This window comes from Eriocheir sinensis, chromosome 1, assembly GCF_024679095.1.
Source record: "Eriocheir sinensis breed Jianghai 21 chromosome 1, ASM2467909v1, whole genome shotgun sequence".
Classification (NCBI taxonomy): Eukaryota; Metazoa; Arthropoda; class Malacostraca; order Decapoda; family Varunidae; genus Eriocheir; species Eriocheir sinensis.
In genome coordinates, this window is record NC_066509.1 from 9,199,727 (window position 1) to 9,218,366 (window position 18,640).

The 18,640-nt window shown below is 41.6% G+C and overlaps 1 protein-coding gene across 50 annotated transcripts in view; it reads left to right on the top strand.

The window, feature by feature from the left end:
* Nucleotides 1–15,031: 15,031 nt before the first annotated feature.
* LOC126987232 (uncharacterized) overlaps nucleotides 15,032–18,640 on the top strand; it is a 58,441-nt gene continuing 54,832 nt past the window's right edge. For all 50 annotated transcript variants that reach the window (XM_050844082.1, XM_050844471.1, XM_050846070.1 and 47 more), the window contains exon 1: nucleotides 15,032–15,296. In XM_050844082.1, coding sequence (XP_050700039.1) covers nucleotides 15,118–15,296 — 179 coding nt within the window. In that variant the 5' untranslated portion in view covers nucleotides 15,032–15,117. The remainder of the gene's footprint in view (nucleotides 15,297–18,640) is intronic.

Genomic DNA, 18,640 nt, shown 5'->3' on the forward strand with positions numbered 1-18,640 from the left:
AACAAACCGCCTAAGTCATTATTTCCAAGGCCACAGAGAAGGTTAACCGGATTTTCTTGAGCGCTTTTCCCGTTCAAGTTTCAGAAGTCGCGTAAAGCTATCCATCCCTAAGATCGCAAAACAGTCCGTCGAAATCCCAAAAACTTCTATCGAGAGGCTTTTCAAATAGGCGAATTGAGGCTCCGATACGTTTAATTAAGAATATATCGTCACCTTGGTAAACAAACCGCCTAAGTCATTATTTTTTACTTATCAGGAAATCAGAAAAGAACCGTCATTATCTCATTTGGCTTAAGATTTAGGCAGGAATGAAAGGGCCAATTCTAGAACACTTAAACCCTGAATGACGAAGGCAACTATACAGAAATGGGCGTCACATGATGGAAAGTTGATGTAGACTAAAACCCGGAAATCACTGGAAGTCACTGAAAAATTACTTAGGCGATTATTTTATGAGGGTGATGAAATATTTATTGTAAGAGCCGAAAGCTTCTGAGCATACGAACCTCACACACACACGTTTGACAAGGTTTTCGTAGAGGTTGTTCCATGGGTAGCTTTATGAGTCCAGTGATTGTTTCTCCACCATGAATGTAAAAAGACTTATGGGAACCCGACTAATCTCCTTTGAGGCCTTTGGATATATTCATTATGAGAGCCGAAAGTGATTGAGAATACTGGCCTAACACACAATTTTGACAACGCTTTGGTAGAGGTTGTTGTCAGTATTTCCATGGGTAGTTTTATGAGCCTAGTGATGGTTTGACAAGGCTCCTCCCCTATAAACGTGAAAAAAACACCCGTGAGAACCCGACTAATCTTTGTGGACTTAAGAAATACTTGTTGTAAGGGCAAAAAACATCTGAGAAAACGACCCTTTGACACCACGCTGCTCTGACGGCGGCGTGACGGGAAAGACGAGATTTTCTTTTCCCTAGCACAAAATTACAGCCACGAAACAAAGTAGGGCAATAAATCCGCTGATAAAGTCCTCGTATATCAGGATCTTGGTGGACGCGAGGAAGGAGAGGACGGAGACGAGGACGAGGGTGAGGAGGGGAAGGTAAAGAGAAGGAGACGGAGGAGGAAGAGAAATAGGTTGTTGAATAGATAGAAGAGAATCGGATTTGAAGGTTACAAGGAGAGGAAAAGGAAGAAAAGACAGGCTGGGAGGAGAAAGAAGATGAGGAGGAGGAAGAGGAGGACAAAGAGAAAGCAGATGTGAGGATGATAAGAAGATAAAGAAGAAACGAATTATGAAGGAAAGATGAGAAAGTGGAGTGTAAAGAGAGAGAAGAAAAGGAAGAAGACTACAAAGAGGAGGCAGGTTTAAGGACAAAGAGGAGAAAAAAAGTAGGAAACTAATTAGGAAGGAAAGAGGAGAAAGAAGAGTATCAATAGAACGTAGGTTAGAGGAAGAATAGGAAAAGATAGAGAAGAGATAACGAAGGAAAAAGGGTAAAAAATAGATAGAGGAGGCAAGTTATCAAAAGAAGAGTATCAATAGAACGTAGGTTAGAGAAAGAGGAAAAGATAGAGAATGAGAGATGTTAAGAAGGAAAAAGGAAAAAGGAAAAAAAAAAGCATATAGACGAGGCAAGTTAACAAAAGGAGGAGGAGGAGGAGGAAGAGGAAGAGGAGGAGGGAGATGCTGGATACCTTTTTTTTCTCTCTTTTCTTTTCCTTGTAAGATTCTGAACAAGATGCTGCGGACAAGAGGGACTTTTTTTGCGGCTGTAAAGACTTTGTTCCCTTAATGCCCTTTTTTCCCTCCTCCTCCTCCTCCTCCTCCTTCCCCCCCTCCTCCTCCTCCTCTTCCTCCTCCAATCTTCTTTCTTTTCTCTATAGCGTCTTCATCGTTCTCCTCCAGTGCCTCTTTGTTTTTCGTCTTCCTCCTCCTCTTCGTCTTCCTCCTTCCCTTCTTCCTCCATCTTCTTCACTTCGTTTTTCTCCTCATTTTCATCCCATATTTTCTCCTCTTCTTATCCTTCTATTTCTTATTCCTTGATCTCCTTCCCCTGCTCCTCCTTGTTTCCTTTCTTTCTTCCACCATTCCATTCACTTATCCACCCTTCCTTCATTTATTTACCTATTTACCATTTCTTTCTTTTCCTCCCTATGTTTTTTTCATTTTTAAGTTCTTTCATTTTCACTTTTTCTTTACCCTTTTCTTCCTTCCTTCCTTGTTTCCTTCCTTCGTCTGTTATCATTCATCCATTCACTCTTTCTTTCAACACACGTATCTCAATATTTTCAAAAGGTTTCAATAGAGAATAATATTGGCAAAAATCTCTATCTTTATCTATCTATCTATCTATCTATCTACCTATCTACATATATATCTGCCTACCTGTGCACACGTGGAAGGTGAGGGAGGGCCGGCCGGTCTAAGCCATTTCTCCGTATTTATTCTTCCCTCAGAGTTTCCGCCTCCCGAAATTACAGGGCGGCGTCATCATCGCGAGTAAACACATATGTAACCCCGATTTATGGCACGGCGCAGAGAGTTACCGGGGAATAATGGCATGAGGAGAATTCGACACGAGGCAATTACCTCTTAAACAAAACCCTAACGCCCAAAGAATGACACCCACCTCTAAGACTCTCTCTCTCCCTCTCCCCCTCTCTCTCTCTCTCTCTCTCTCTCTCTCTCTCTCTCAAGGTTGGGATATGCTAAGCGGTAAACAAACTCTTATCCCGAAAAAAAACTTAATCCCTCTTAAAATTTCACTTTCCCGAATCTCCTGAATTTAATTAAAAGAAACGAAAATGTGAGGAAAGAGAAAGAAAGAAAATGTGAAGGACGTTGTGTAGCCTTGAACACGACTAGTGGTAACAGATGCCTAAAGAACCTTGAGGGAGATAGATAGATAGATAGATAGATAGATAGATGGATGGATGGATGGATGGATGGATGGATGGATGAATGGATAGATAGATAGATAGATAGATAGATAGATAGATAGATAGATAGATGGATGGATGGATGGATGGATGGATGGATGGATGGATGGATGGATGGATGGATGGATGGATGAATGAATGGATAGATAGATAGATAGATAGATAGATAGATAGATAGATAGATAGATAGATAGATAGATAAACAGAGAGAGAGAGAGAGAGAGAGAGAGAGAGAGAGAGAGAGAGAGAGAGAGAGAGAGAGAGAGAGAGAGAATTCCGCCTGAACTAATTACATTTTTTTCATTAAAGTAATAACAATAATCAGTAAGGCTCTCTTGGGGTGTCTCATAAGAAAAATCCAAATAGCTATACGGTTTTGAATAAGAGAAATCAATACTTATAAACTAAAGAAATGTAGAAAATATGGCAACACTAATCCCTCAAGATGATGTACACCTAATCTATGCCTGATGACTCCTTAGATGTCATTTACGATTGCCACCTTCAGTAAAAAAAATAATAACAATGAAAATGATAATAATGATAACATGAATGATGGTGTAATAATAATAATAACAATAATAATAATAATAATAATAATAATAATAATAATAATAATAATAATAATAATAATAATAATAATAATAATAATTGTAAAAATAATAATAATAATAATAATAATAATAATAATAATAATAATAATAATAATAATAATAATAATAATAATAATAATAATAATAATAATAATAATAATAATAATAATAATAATAATAATAATAATAATAATAATAATAATAATAATAATAATGATAATAATAATAATAATAATAATAATAATAATGATAATAATAATAATAATAATAATAATAATAATAATAATAATAATAATAATAATAATAAAGATTAATGGCAGCCGTAGATAAATTTCCCTAGTTTACTTTTATAAGGAAAAACAATTAAGAGAAAAGAGTAAACAAGAGCTGACGAATAATTTTATCAGACAAACATCCATAGAAAAACTTATATTAATAATTTAATTAAACGCTCGCTCTTACAAACATTCATCCAAACACACAGGCAAGAAAAAGAAAAATGGGACGGGAGAGAAAATAAAGGTTTACGAGAGACTTCATATCACGGGAAATCTGTCGCGTCCTTTTACCTGCCTCGAGGCCAGCAGGTGCGCCTTAATTAAACCACAGGCGGCCCCGGGGCGGAGCTATCGTCGCTATCGTAAACAGCTCCCCTCTGGCCCTTAAACTGTCCCGGGCTATCACACAGAACCGCGAGGATGGAGCGGGGGGGAGGGGGTAGGAAGGGGTAGGGAGGCATGAGGGAGGTATGATGGAGGAGGCGGAAGATAATGGATAAAAGGTAAGAAAGGCAAGAGGTCTAGTGATGGGAGGAAGACGATAGGAGGAGAGAGAGGAGGAGGAGGAAAGGAAGAGGGCGGGAAAAAAGAGAATGGGAGGGAGATGGATTGGAGGGAAGAGGTGGAGGAGGAAGGAGATAGAGGAGGAAAGGGAAGAAAGGACAGAGGTTTGAGGATCGTGACGGAAAAGAGAAAGGAAGAGGAAAGGAGGGAGAGAGACACGACAGGGGTAAAAGAGAAAATGAGAATGGGAGGGAGATGGGTCGGAGGGAAGAGGTGGAGGAGGAAGGAGATAGAGGAGGAAAAGGAAGAAGGGCCAGAGATTTGAGGATGGTAGCGGAAAAGAGAGAGGAAGAGGAAAGGAGGGAGAGAGACACGAAGGAGGTAAAGAGAAAGGGGATTGAAAGAGGAGGTAATAGAAGGTACTGGAGGAAAAGAAGAGAGGGGGAAAATAAAAGGCGAAGGGAGTTGAAGTAAAATATGTAGCACAGTGAAAGAGCGAACATTGTGAAGAAAGGAAGGAAGATAAAGGAGAGATAAGAGGTCGGCGGAGTTAAAAAGAAAATGAGAAGAAAGGAATGAGAAAAAGAATTAGGAAATGGTGGAAATAATTAAACATAGTGAGAGAGAGAGAGAGAGAGAGAGAGAGAGAGAGAGAGAGAGAGAGAGAGAGAGAGAGAGAGAGAGAGAGAGAGAGAGAGAGAGAGAGAGAGAGAGAGAGAGAGAGAGAGAGAGAGAGAGAGAGAGAGAGAGAGAGAGAGAGAGAGAGAGAGAGAGAGAGAGAGAGAGAGAGAGAGAGAGAGAGAGAGAGAGAGAGAGAGAGAGAGAGAGAGAGAGATGAAGGATGATGGAAAAGCGAACAGTGGAAGAAGATGAAAGATAAAAATGAGGAGCAAGAGAGAAGGAAGGCGCAGGAGAGTAAAGCAGGCAAAAGAAAGATGGAGGAAGAGAAAGGAGAAGAAAAAAGGTGGAGGAAGGGAAAAAAATGGACAGCGAAGGATAGCAAGAGAAATGGAGGGGAAAATGAAGGGGAGAGGAAAGAGAGGCAAAGAACGGAAGTGGAGGAAGAGGAGAAAGAATAAAGCAAGGTGAAAAGGGGAATGAAAAATGAGAGTGAAGGATTGTCTGATAAAGGAGGTATAGAAGAAAGAGGAAAAGATGGTGAAGGAGGGAGAAAAGGAAGCGGAGAGTTAATAAGGGCAAAAAAAAGAAGAAGAAAGGCTTTAAGGTGAAGGACGAGTAAGAAGGAAGGGAGAGTGAAGGAGGGCAAAGCAAGAAAAAAAAGAGATAAAAAAGAGGAGAAAATGTTAGGTGGTGGAAGGGAAGAAGGAAAAAAATAAGAAAGGAGGCCAAGGAGAGAGGGAGGAATAACAGAAAAAATATGGGGAGGTAAAAGAGGAACTGAAAAAAAGGAGAGTAAAGTGGAAAAGAGTAATACAGAAGAGGAGAGAAGATCAACGAAAGAGGGAGGAGGAAGAAGAAAAAAAGGAGAGGGGTGTGAGAGGATGGAGAGAGTAAGACTGAAGAAGGAAAGAAAGAAGAGAAGAAAGGAGTCCAAAGAGAGAGAAAGGAAGAAAAGGAAAGGAAAGGAAGGTGATAGAGAAGGAAAGAGAAAGGAGGAGATGGCAAAAGGGTGAATCAATAAGAGAATTCAGACAACTACGGAAGAGGAGAAGGAGGAAGAGGAGGAGAAAGAAGAAGAAGCGGAAGAAGAAGTAGGAGGTGGAGCAGGGGAAGGAGAACCAAATAACAAAAAGAAAAAAGAAAGGGAGGGAGGAATTTCAAGGAATGAGACCAACCTCTGCGATATTAGCACCCCTACGGCCCCTTCCCTCCCTCTTTCCCTGCCTCCCTGTCACCCTCTGTCAGGTGATGGCAGGTGAGGGGTGGGGGCGGGGAGGGAGCACAGGTAAGGAAGGGGGGTACAGGTGGAGTGATTTGATTAGGTAGTGTCCTGAATTAACCGTGGAGGGAGAGCGAAGGAAGAGAGGGCGAAGGGGGAGGAGGCGAAGGGAGAGGAGGTAAAGGAAGAGGAGGCGAAGGAAGAGGAGGCGAAGGAAGAGGAGGTGAAGGAAGAGGAGGCGAAGGGAGAGGAGGCGAAGGGAGAAGTGGAGAAAGAAATGGAGGAGAAAGGGAGAGGAGGAGAAGGGAGATGAGGCAATGAAGGAGGAAGAGAAAGGGAGAGGAGGCGAAGGAAGAAAAGACGAAGGGAGAGGAGGCAAAGGGAGATTAGGCGAAGGGAGGGAGAGCGAAAGGAGAGGAGGCGAAGGGAGGGAGGTGAAGGGAGAGAAGGGAGAGGAGGCGAAGGGAGAAGACAGAGGTAGCGAAGGGAGAAGATGCCAAGGAAAAAGAAAAGGGAGAGGAAACACACACACACGGAAGAGCAGGCAACATAAATCTGAGGCTTATAACGTGGCTGCTTGCTTTAGTGCATTAATCTGTTCGTCAGTGACCTCCGGAACAGATCAAAGCACTTGCGGTACGTGTGTGTTCAGAGAGTTCATTTCAGGAGGAGGAGGAGGAAGTGAAGAGAGATGATGGAAGGAGAAAATTGAAAGAAGAAATTGGAGGAATGTAAGAAGGAGAAGGAAGGAGTAAGTGGATAGAAGAAGAAACTGAAGGAATGAAAGAAGGAGAAGAAAGGAGTAAATGGATAGAAGAAGAAAATGGAGGAATGAATGAAGGAGAAGGAAGGAGTAAATGGATAGAAAAGGAAAAGGAAGGAATGAAAGAAGGAGAAGGAAGGAGTAAATGGATAGAAGAAGAAATGAAGGAATGAATGAAGGAGAAGGAAGGAGTAAATGGATAGAAAAGGAAAATGAAGGAATGAAAGAAGGAGAAGGAAGGAGTAAATGGATAGAAAAGGAAAATGGAGGAATGAAAGAAGGAGAAGGAAGGAGTAAATGGATAGAAGAAATGAAGGAATGAAAGAAGGAGAAGGAAGGAGTAAATGGATAGAAAAGGAAAAGGAAGGAATGAAAGAAGGAGAAGGAAGGAGTAAATGGATAGAAAAGGAAAAGGAAGGAATGAAAGAAGGAGAAGGAAGGAGTAAATGGATAGAAAAGGAAAATGAAGGAATGAAAGAAGGAGAAGGAAGGAGTAAATGGATAGAAGAAGAAATGAAGGAATGAATGAAGGAGAAGGAAGGAGTAAATGGATAGAAAAGGAAAATGGAGGAATGAAAGAAGGAGAAGGAAGGAGTAAATGGATAGAAGAAGAAATGAAGGAATGAAAGAAGGAGAAGGAAGGAGTAAATGGATAGAAGAAGAAATGAAGGAATGAATGAAGGAGAAGGAAGGAGTAAATGGATAGAAAAGGAAAATGGAGGAATGAAAGAAGGAGAAGGAAGGAGTAAATGGATAGAAGAAGAAATGAAGGAATGAATGAAGGAGAAGGAAGGAGTAAATGGATAGAAAAGGAAAATGAAGGAATGAAAGAAGGAGAAGGAAGGAGTAAATGGATAGAAGAAGAAATGAAGGAATGAATGAAGGAGAAGGAAGGAGTAAATGGATAGAAAAGGAAAATGGAGGAATGAAAGAAGGAGAAGGAAGGAGTAAATGGATAGAAGAAGAAATGAAGGAATGAAAGAAGGAGAAGGAAGGAGTAAATGACAGGAGAAAATAGAGGAATGAGAAATGACAAGAACAGGAGAGGAGGAAAAGGGAGTTCATTAGGAGGTGGAGTAAGTGAAGAGAGAGAAGGAGAAGGAAGGTGTAAAACGGATAAAGGAGAAAATGAAGGAATGAAAGGTAACAGGGAAAGGCGAGGGATTAAAGGAAGTAAAGGGAGAAGGAAAAAGGAATGGAGAAAACCGTTGGAAGATGGAGAGAATATCTAGAAAAAAGGGAGAGGGGTGAGAGAAAAAAATGACAAACAGACAAACAAACACACACCAAGAACGTAGCCAATGGAGAGAGAATAAATGGAGGAGATATGGGAACAGCGCAATGACAAGGGGAAGGAGGGAGGGAGCGATGTGGGAGGAAAAAAGAGGAAAAAAAGAGGAAAGAAAAAAAGAGGAAATAAAAAGAGGAAAAAAGCAGAGGAAAGAGAAAAAGAGGAAAAAAGTAGACGGAAAGAAAGAGGAAAAAAGAGAATAAAAGAGGAAAGAGAAAAAGTGGAAAAAAACAGACGAAAAAAAGAGGAAAAAAGCAGACGAAAAAGGAGAAAATATTTAATGGGAAAAGAACCAACATTACGTCTCCTTCCTCTATATTTTCCCTGACCACAATGGCTCCTGTTTTTTGGATCCTCTTCTGTTCTGTTTTTGGGAGCAGTGTGAGACAGGCTTCATTTTTTCTTTACTACTTCGCCCTTTTCTACGTGTCCTGCGCAAAACATCACCCGAATGGACACTCAGACAAATGGACTCACTCGTGCACTTACAGACAGACAAACAGTAACGAAAGACAATACCCTTTCTCTTCCTCTTCTTATTTCTCCTTTCCATTCCTTTCTCTCTTCAGCTGTCCTGCCCTTCTTTTCTCTTATTTTCCCTTCCCCTCTTTCATACTTTCCCTTTTTTTTCCTTTGCCTTCTTCTCTAACTATGAAACACTCTATCTCCCCTTCCCTTCTTTTCCTCTTCCCTTCTTTTCTCTTATTTTCCCTTCCCCTCTTTCATACTTTCCCTTTCTTTTCCTTTGCCTTCTCTAACTATGAAACTCTCCATCTCCCCTTCCCTTCTCTTCTTCTTCCCTTCCTTTCTCTTATTTTCCCTTCCCTCTTTCATACTTTCCCTTTTTTTCCTTTGCCTTCTTCTCTAACTATGAAACTCTCTATCTCCCCTTCCCTTCTTTTCCTCTTCCCTTCCTTTCTCTTATTTTCCCTTCCCCTCTTTCATACTTTCCCTTTCTTTTCCTTTGCCTTCTCTAACTATGAAACTCTCCATCTCCCCTTCCCTTCTCTTCTTCTTCCCTTCCTTTCTCTTATTTTCCCTTCCCTCTTTCATACTTTCCCTTTCTTTTCCTTTGCCTTCTCTTACTATGAAACTCTCCATCTCCCCTTCCCTTCTCTTCTTCTTCCCTTCCTTTCTCTTATTTTCCCTTCCCCTCTTTCATACTTTCCCTTTTTTTTCCTTTGCCTTCTTCTCTGACCATGAAACTCTCCATCTCCTCTTCCCTTCTTTTCCTCTTCCCTTCCTCTCCTCACAAACCATAACAATACTGAATTAGAACCCAAAACACACACACACACACAAACACACACACACAAACACACACCTAAATAAGCAACACAAACAACAACAAAGTACACAAACAAATACACAAACAAATAAACAAAGCGACAAATAAACAAGGCAGACAAACCCCAAAACAAAGAGGTAAAGTAATAACAACGAGGAATAAAAGCTACATATAATTACCATCACTCAGAGCAAGACACACGAGCCCCCAACATCTAATCTCTGGAAATTGCTGCACCTAAGTTTAATCTACATCATAATTTCTACTAATCTACAAAGCAATTCCACACACACATATATATCCTACAACCCCTCGTGCCCTTCCTATCTGTTCCCTTCCCTCTTCCCTCTTCCCTCCCCTTCCACGCGCCACATTGTTGACAGGGGAGAGAGGAGAGGAAAGGGAGGGACGAAGGGGAACGAAGGTAGGATACAGGTGCGGAGGGAAGGAGAGGGCGAGGAAGAGGGGCATCGGAGGAAAATATACGGATGAAGGAATGCGTAATCAGATTTATATGCATAGTTTACGGTGAAATGCTTGGAAGGGGAAACTATAGATTATGAGAATGTGTGTGTGTGTGTGTGTGTGTGTGTGTGTGTGTGTGTGTGTGTGTGTGTGTGTGTGTGTGTGAATGGTACAATTAGTTAATTTCGTTTTTTTCTGTTTTCATTGTTTCATGTGTATCAAAAAAGCTATTTGTTACCGCCCTCCCCTCTCCCCTACCTCCCCCCTCCTACCACCACCACCAGCGCATTTCTCATTCCTGTGCAAGCGTTTGGAAGGGAAAAAAAGTAGTAAAGACAAAGAGGGAATCAGCGAGGCAGGACGAGATGGAGGAAAGAAGGGAAGGAATCATGGGATCAGGAAGGAAGGTTAGTTTCTTTTAATAGGTAAAGGATGAGAAAGAAAAAAATCAAGTGCAGTAAGTAGTGAAACAGTTCACTGTTCATCCGTAGATTTTATCCGCTATATTTTTTCCGTCAGTTTTTTTTTTTTTATGATCTGTTTCCCGTGATGTCATAAATTAGGCAGTATTGTTATCAAAATTTCGCTAATTATTAACCAGTTATGACGCATTGATGAAGAAAGTATATGCGTTTACATTTCTCCCCGATTCCTGTATATCTTCCTTCATGGCCTAAAAGAACAATATACCCGAATCTTTTGCCATATTTTGATTTTCTTTAATGAGTCGAAGATACAAATTGGAAAGAGTGAGGAAGATGTTACAATATATTGACTCTGTACTCGTTTTCTAGTCTTCCGGCAATGGTTTAAACTAGTGGTTCTTAACCTGGGGGGCGCGCCCCCCTAGGGGGGCGTGAGTGATTTCCAGGGGGGGCGCGAGCCTCAGGTGAAAAGTATACATTTTTTCAGTTATGTGCTATTTTCTTGACAAGAGCGTGGGGCAGTACTGTAAAGATAAGTTTATGAAATAATGCAGAAGTATTGTCGTTACTAATTCTTGTTTTCAAAAGTCTCCCAGGCATAGCATTTTCTGTATACATTGACCCCCTCCTGATTGATTGAAAAGAGCAAGAAGAGCCATAACATCGGAGTGTGTATCATAAAACCAAGTATACTCTGTGCAGCAGAACTCGTTCTGGGGAAAGATAGTGCAAACAAGCTTTCTCAGATTTCTCTGTCAAACGATACAGTCAAGAAAAGGATCGATGAATTGTCTCAAGATATCAAACATCAAACTCTCGACCAAGTAAGAGCCTCCCCTGTTTTTTCCATCCAGTGTGATGAAACGACTGATATCGCTCAGTGTTCTCAGTTACTGATGTGTGCTCGTTTCGTGTCAGGCAACAATATAAAAGAGGAAATTCTATTCTGTCACCCCATGGAAGGTTGCACAACAGCAGAAACTATTTTTCATAATTCATCTAACTTTTTTCAGGAAAATAAACGTTCTTGGGACTCACTGGTAGGGGTATGTACTGATGGAGCTCCAGCCATGCTTCTTGGTCTGCAGTCTGGGTTCGTCACAAAGGTGAAAGAAAAAAAAATCCCTCAGTAATGAGTACACACTGCATACTTCATCGTGAAGCCTTAGCATCCAGAACTTTGCCTGCTGAAATGAGGGATGCCCTGAACGTGGCTATCAAGGTAGTCAACTTCATCAAAGCTGGAGCCTTAAACAGTCGTCTCTTCAAATTGTTGTATAAGGATATGGAATCCGAACATGAAGCCTTGCTTTTTCACACGAACGTACGATGGCTATCAAAAGGGAACATGCTTGGACGGCTTTATGAGCTACGAGAAGAAGTAGCAATATTTCTAGATTCAAAACAGAAAGCAGACCTTCATGACAAATTCCAGTCTGAAGGCTTTCAGATAACTCTAACTTACCTGGTGGACATTTTTGAAGCATTGAATGTCGTGAACCTTAAACTACAAGGGAAAAACATCAACATCATCATGCATCATGACACCATTCGAGCCTTCATGGCCAAACTCGACCTCTGGAAATGTCGAATTCAGCAGGGAAATACAGCCAGTTTTAGGAACTTGGATTCTGCTGTCGCTCACAGTAACCTTGACTCTGAGTTAAAGAAACAAATAATCACTCATCTAAGTGACTTGAAAGCAAAATTCATTAGATACTTCCCAGATATGGACGAGAAGCGTGAAGCCTGGAAATTCAACAGGAACCCATTTCAATGTACGTGAGGTAGCTGATGTTGCTGATGAGGTCCAGGAGGAGTTCCTTGAGTTGAAGTTCAACTCCAGAGCTAAAGATGACTTCAAAGATATGGATTTGGAGACGTTTTGGGTCAAGTAACTTCCTGTTTACCCTCTGATCTCACATCAGGCTCTTCGGATTCTAACAATGTTTGGATCCACGTATCTATGTGAAACTGCATTTTCAACGCTCGTTGCTATCAAAACCAAGCATAGAAACCGCCTGAACGTTGAAGGGGATTTACGTTGTGCACTCTCAAGCATTCGACCACGTATTCAAGATCTGGTAGCTAAGAAGCAGTGTCAAATATTTCACTAACCATGTATTCAAGATCTGGTAGCTAAGAAGCAGTTCCAAATATTTCACTAACCATGTATTCAAGATCTGGTAGCTAAGAAGCAGTTCCAAATATTTCAATAACCACGTATTCAAGATCTGGTAGCATTAAAACAGTGGTGTCAAATATCTCACTATTGTAATTCATGCTTAGTAAATGGACCAAAAATTTATTTTCTTTTCTTTTTAAATCTGGGAGTGAAATTTGTCTATAGATACAAGGTGGGCGTGGAGGGAAAGAGCAGCTCCTAGAGGGGGCGTGGTAGTAAAAAGGTTGAGAACCACTAGTTTAAACAGTATCCTAATTAACATTATTATTATTATTATTATTATTATTATTATTATTATTATTATTATTATTATTATTATTATTATTATTATTACCATTAGTAGTAGTAGTAGTAGTAGTAGTGTTATTATTATCATTATGAATACCAATATGGATAAAATTTTACCGCTGGACACTGTTAGCTTAAAATGAAGTGAAATTAGCAAGTCTGAGAGGAGGAGAACGACCTTAACTTAATGAGCAAACTAAAGGTGTTTGAATCGTAGCATAAAGTCCTCGCAGGTATTATATTTCCAGCGCCAATTAAGACTCCGAAGTGAATATATCGGACCTTCACGACATCCGATCCCGCCGAGACGTGTCATTAGGGTCGAGGGGGGTGGGGGGGGGATGAGCAGGAGCAGGAGGTCACGGCTCGTTAGACATAACACGTGACGGGCGAAGAAAAAAGAGGTTCATAAAAAGTGATAAGTGAGAATGACGCAGACTAATGCGCTCTCTTACTCTCTGTCTCCCTCTATCTATCTCTCCCTCTCTCTCTCTATCTCTCTATCCATCTCTAACTCTTTCTATCTATTTATTATTATTACTATTATTTATTATTTAAGGAGCAGTAAGTAGCGGGGTTTTTTTCATTATTGTTTTCTCTTTTACGCCCTTGAACTGTCTCCTTTGCTGTAAAAAAAATAAAAACAGCTATCTTCCTACCAACTAAATGAGAGCTTGAGAAAAATAAAGCAGGGAAGATGAAAATATGGGATAAGTGAAGAAGGTAGGAAGAAGATGGTAAAAGAAAAGGGAAGGGAAGGAGGAACACAGAGAAAAAGAATGGGAGAGAATGTTGGAGAGTAAATTAATGGGATGAGGTGAAAGAGTAGCAAGGAAGTAAGGAAAAATATATATGTTAACAAAAACGATAAAATCACGAGAGACAACACTTTGAACCAAATGAACTGTAAATAGGTGGAAAGATTAGAGACAACAGCCGCCACCACCAGAACGATCACTATCCCCCCCCACCCCCACCACCCCACCCCAGCCCCCCACCCCCACCCCCCCCTCACACCAAAGACATATTAATGGCAGTGTTTGGCACCACTTGCTTTGGCACCGACTGAGCCAGATATTGTCATTCATGGTAGCGAGGGCAAGAGTATTTTCTCTCTCTCTCTCTCTCTCTCTCTCTCTCATAATAATAATAATAATAATAATAATAATAATAATAATAATAATAATAATAATAATAATAAATGTTGCGATACTAGGAGCTGACAGTACTGATGGATAGCGCTGGAAGCAACATTGGGGCCCTCAATAGTACCATCAAATAGCAATCAGTAGCATCCAAATCACTGATCACTATTATATTAGAGATCAGTGTTTCAAATACCTATAATTCATCTCACACCAGGCGCACAAAATGACATCTAGAAGGAATGTTGATAATTTGTCGCATGTAAATAACTTGGGTAGTATTCGAAATAGCCGAGCTTCACATTCAACAGTTATTATTTACTATTTCATGGTATTTCGAATATTAATCGCTATGTATATTCAGTAAATTATTAAAATATCCTTTATTTGCACTTGCAGAGCCGGATGTTTTCTAATGTTCCTGAACTGAGATGAATTATATATAGGCATTTGAAAGGCCATAGATCGTTCGAGTATGATCTGACTATGTAGTGTCTTTTCGTATGCTCGTATGGTAGATTATGTTTATCGATGCAAAGCGGCATGTTTGGGACTTATAAGGACCGAGGGTTCTTCTGTATACATAAACATTAGCTTGAATACCAATCACAACAGTTGACTTTCAGGTATTCACGAACTAGAAATGCGCAGGTGCCACATCCATCAAAATCCCCACTTTGTTGGTGGACAGATGAAATGAAACGAACACTAGCAGCGGCAATGAAAGCATCAGCAGCAGAATAAACAATAAAAGCAGAAGTAGCAGTTTTAGTAATGGCAATAGTAGCAGTAGCAGCAGCAGGAGGAAAAGGAGAGAGAACCAGCAGGAGGAGAAGGAGGAGGAGGAGCAGAAAGGAGGAGGAGTAGAGAGAAACAGCAGCAGAAGTAGGCAAAGGAGGAGGTGCCGGGGTGGCGAGCGGGGAGGTGTGTCAGTGGCGCGGCACACCTTGGCACTGGTTCTCGGCACTGGTTCAGGCAGCGGGTGGCGGGGGAGGCTCAAGGAGGGTCAGTGGGTGGGTGTGTTCGTGCGTGCGTGTGTTTAGCCGTGTCTGTGTTGTGGGTCGTCAGCGTGTGCAAAGCCAGGGCCGTCAGTTTCCCGTGCACACACACACGCGAGGACGTACACACACACACACCCAGCACGGGAGATGAGGGAGAGTGGGTTGAGCGGCGGCCTCCCAGGGCATGAACGGGTGCGGGCGGGGCGGAGCGGCAGCCCGAGGGCAGTGAGGGCGGGGGAGGTGATCCTGCGCTCCAAGGCCTTCGCCCATGTCATCGACGCGACCTACGTGTCCATGTACTGTGACACCTGCATCGTGTACCTCAAGTATGCCACCCCCCCCATGTGATTGAGTCTCTTACTGTTTCACTCTCCCCTGTGCTTGAGTCTCGTACTGTTTCACTCTCCCCTGTGCTTGAGTCTCTTACTGTTTCACTCTCCCCTGTGCTTGAGTCTCTTACTGTTTCACTCTCCCCTGTGCTTGAGTCTCGTACTGTTTCACTCTCCCCTGTGCTTGAGTCTCGTACTGTTTCACTCTCCCCTGTGCTTGAGTCTCGTACTGTTTCACTCTCCCCTGTGCTTGAGTCTCTTACTGTTTCACTCTCCCCTGTGATTGAGTCTCTTACTGTTTCACTCTCCCCTGTGCTTGAGTCTCTTACTGTTTCACTCTCCCCTGTGCTTGAGTCTCTTACTGTTTCACTCTCCCCTGTGATTGAGTCTCTTACGGTTTCACTCTCCCCTGTGCTTCTCTCTCTCTCTCTCTCTCTCTCTCTCTCTCTCTCTCTCTCTCTCTCTCTCTCTCTCGACATTTATTATCTGTTGTTTTCGACCACACAAATTGTTGATTCTTGTAAAGCCACGATAATTTTTTTTCACTTCTTCTTCTTCCTCATTATCTTCTTTCACTTTTTATCACTCACTGTTTCCTCTCAGTCTCTTTTCAGTCATTCTTTCTTTTCACATTTTCTCTAATCCTATATCCACCTCCTTTATCATCATTCCGCCTTTGTTTCCCATTACTCTTCTTTGCGGCTTATCTCTCTTCAGCTGCAATATTTTATTTTCCACGCATTTCATTTATTATATAATCTCTCTCTCTCTCTCTCTCTCTCTCTCTCTCTCTTGTTCATACGTGTTCTCTTCCCCCTTATTCCTCGCTTTAACAACAACAACAAAAACTCCATTAGTTAAGTTACCATGTGTGTTATTTGTTGATGGTACGACGATTATTATGCTATTCTTTCTCTCTGACTTCTTATTTATTTCACTATTTCATTATTTATTTTTCTCCTTAACACACCCACGCACTCTCACCTCCCTCTTCATGCGCATTCTTTCTCTATTCTCTCTCTCTCTCCCTCCCTCCCTCTCTTCCTCCCTCTCTCTCTCTCTCTTTAGTGCCATCTTAGTCACACCCACCTCCACCACCTGTTCTTTTCATTCTCCCCTTGGCACACTCCCACACCTCTCCCGCATGCTTTCCCCCTCTTCCTTCTCCCTTTGTTCCTTCCCCTCCTTTCATTCCTGCCATGCACACTTTCTTCTCGTCGCGGGACACATTAACAATCTCTATCGTCATCAGTCTCTCTTTCTCCCCCTCTCTTTCCTCTGTTTTTCATCCCTTCTTTATCTCCTTCACATACCTTCTCTTTTTCCCTTGTACGTATCGTTTTTTTTCTTTAGGTTCCCATTCTTTTATAGTCGTCCCTCTTGTTTTTACCTTTACGATCCACTCCTTTTGATATCAGCCATTGTTTTCTCCTATAGTTTCATACCTCCGCCTCTTCTCTCCATCTTCCCACCTTCCCATCTTCCCATCTTCCTTCTAACGACTGATCCCTCCTTGCCTTCACGTCTCCCGTTACCCAAGTTGTCACCTCCCTTGCCTCTCGTATATGTCTCCTTTTTCCTGTCCCCTACCTCGTTCATTCCTCCTGTCCTTCATCGTGTCTTCAGTGGTCCCCCCTTGTGCTTGAAAGAAAATGTACACAACCTGAGCATGGGACCTATTTTTTACTTTCCCTTCCGACATTTGCAATATATATCTTTTCTATTTCTTTCTTCTCGTTTACTAATAAGCACTAGTATTATACACCGCTTTAGTCAAAGGAGACACATTTTTGCTTTCCTCATCAAGCGAAGGACATTGTTAAATTATTTGTTCAGCGTTGGGAGAACAAAAATAAGCTCTTCCTTGCGCAACAAACCATACGAAGAAAGTATGTCACGTCTTATTATGTCCTCTTTTAAAAACGCCACCTCAGAGGAGAATTTACTGAATGTCTGAAAATTTTTAATGGTTTTACATACGTGGATGAATTTAAATTGATGATGATCGATGACACGACACGAAAGTTAAATAAGTGCGCTAAATATAAGTTGTAGTCTTTTATTTTATTTAATGTGGTCTGAATATCCATGAAGAAATATGTAAAAATCTCTCTCTCTCTCTCTCTCTCTCTCTCTCTCTCTCTCTCTCTCTCTCTCTCTCTCTCCAACCCTGCACACTTCTAACACTTCGCCGCACCTTTGAAAACCATTACTGCAACACTTTTTTTCTCTCTCTCACTTTTTTCCTTTTCACAAACTCTTTCATTTCACTCATGTCCTTTAGTGCGCATTTACGCTTCGTCATGTTACGCTGCAAAGGGAGGAGGAGGAATAGGAGGAGGAGGAGGAATAATGATGATGATGATGATGATTAGGGCGGTCTGTCTTGGCGCCGCAACTTCGGGGTCATTTGGCGCCGAATCTAATACAAATTAATTATCTTATAAAACTATCTAAGCTTAGAATTAAAAACGTGATAAAACCAACACTAATAAAACTATATAAAGGAGGAGAAGGAAGAAGAGGAAAACCAGCACGTATAAGGAGAAGGGGGAACGAAAGGATAAAAGAGGGAGAAAATAAAAAAAATATTTATAAATTCGTGGCTTTAAAAGTTGCATTTGTGGGTGGAAGTTATGTCGCCGCTTGCAAAATTGATCGCTAGAATTCCACGAAAACGGTTCCATTGGGGCCTCGCAGTGGATTGGAAGGGAGGAAAAGGAGGAGGAGGACGAGGAGGAGGAGGAGGAGGAGAAAGAAGAGGAGGAAAGGGAGGAGAAGGATGGGGTGGCAATGGTGTTGGTGGTTAGTGGTTACGGTGAGAGCGATATTGGAGTAGGAGAAGGAAGAAGAGGAGGAGGAGGAAGAAGAGAAGGAAGAAGAGGAGGAGGAGGAAGAGGAGGAGGAAGAAGAGGAGGAGGAAGAAAAGGAGGAGGGTGTGGAAATGGTGGTGGTGGTTACGGTGAGTGATATTGGTGGAGGAGGAGGAAGAGGAGGAAAACAGGAAGAAAAAAGGAGGAAGAGGAGGAGGAGGAGGAGGAGGAGGAGGAGGAGGAGGAATGTAAAAAATAAAAGAAGAATGTAAAAAGAAACAAAACAAAAACAAAATCACAGGGTAAAGCGAAACAAGAAAGATAAATGAGAGGAAAATTAATGACATGATCTCTCTCTCTCTCTCTCTCTCTCTCTCTCTCTCTCTCTCTCTCTCTCTCTCTCTCTCTCTCTCTCTCTCTACCTCTATCTCCCCATCCCTCCTTTCTCCCTCTCTCCCTCCCCCCCCTTCCCTTCACAAGCAGTACCCTATTCCTCCTCCGTCCTCTCTCCCTCTTCCCCTCTCTCAC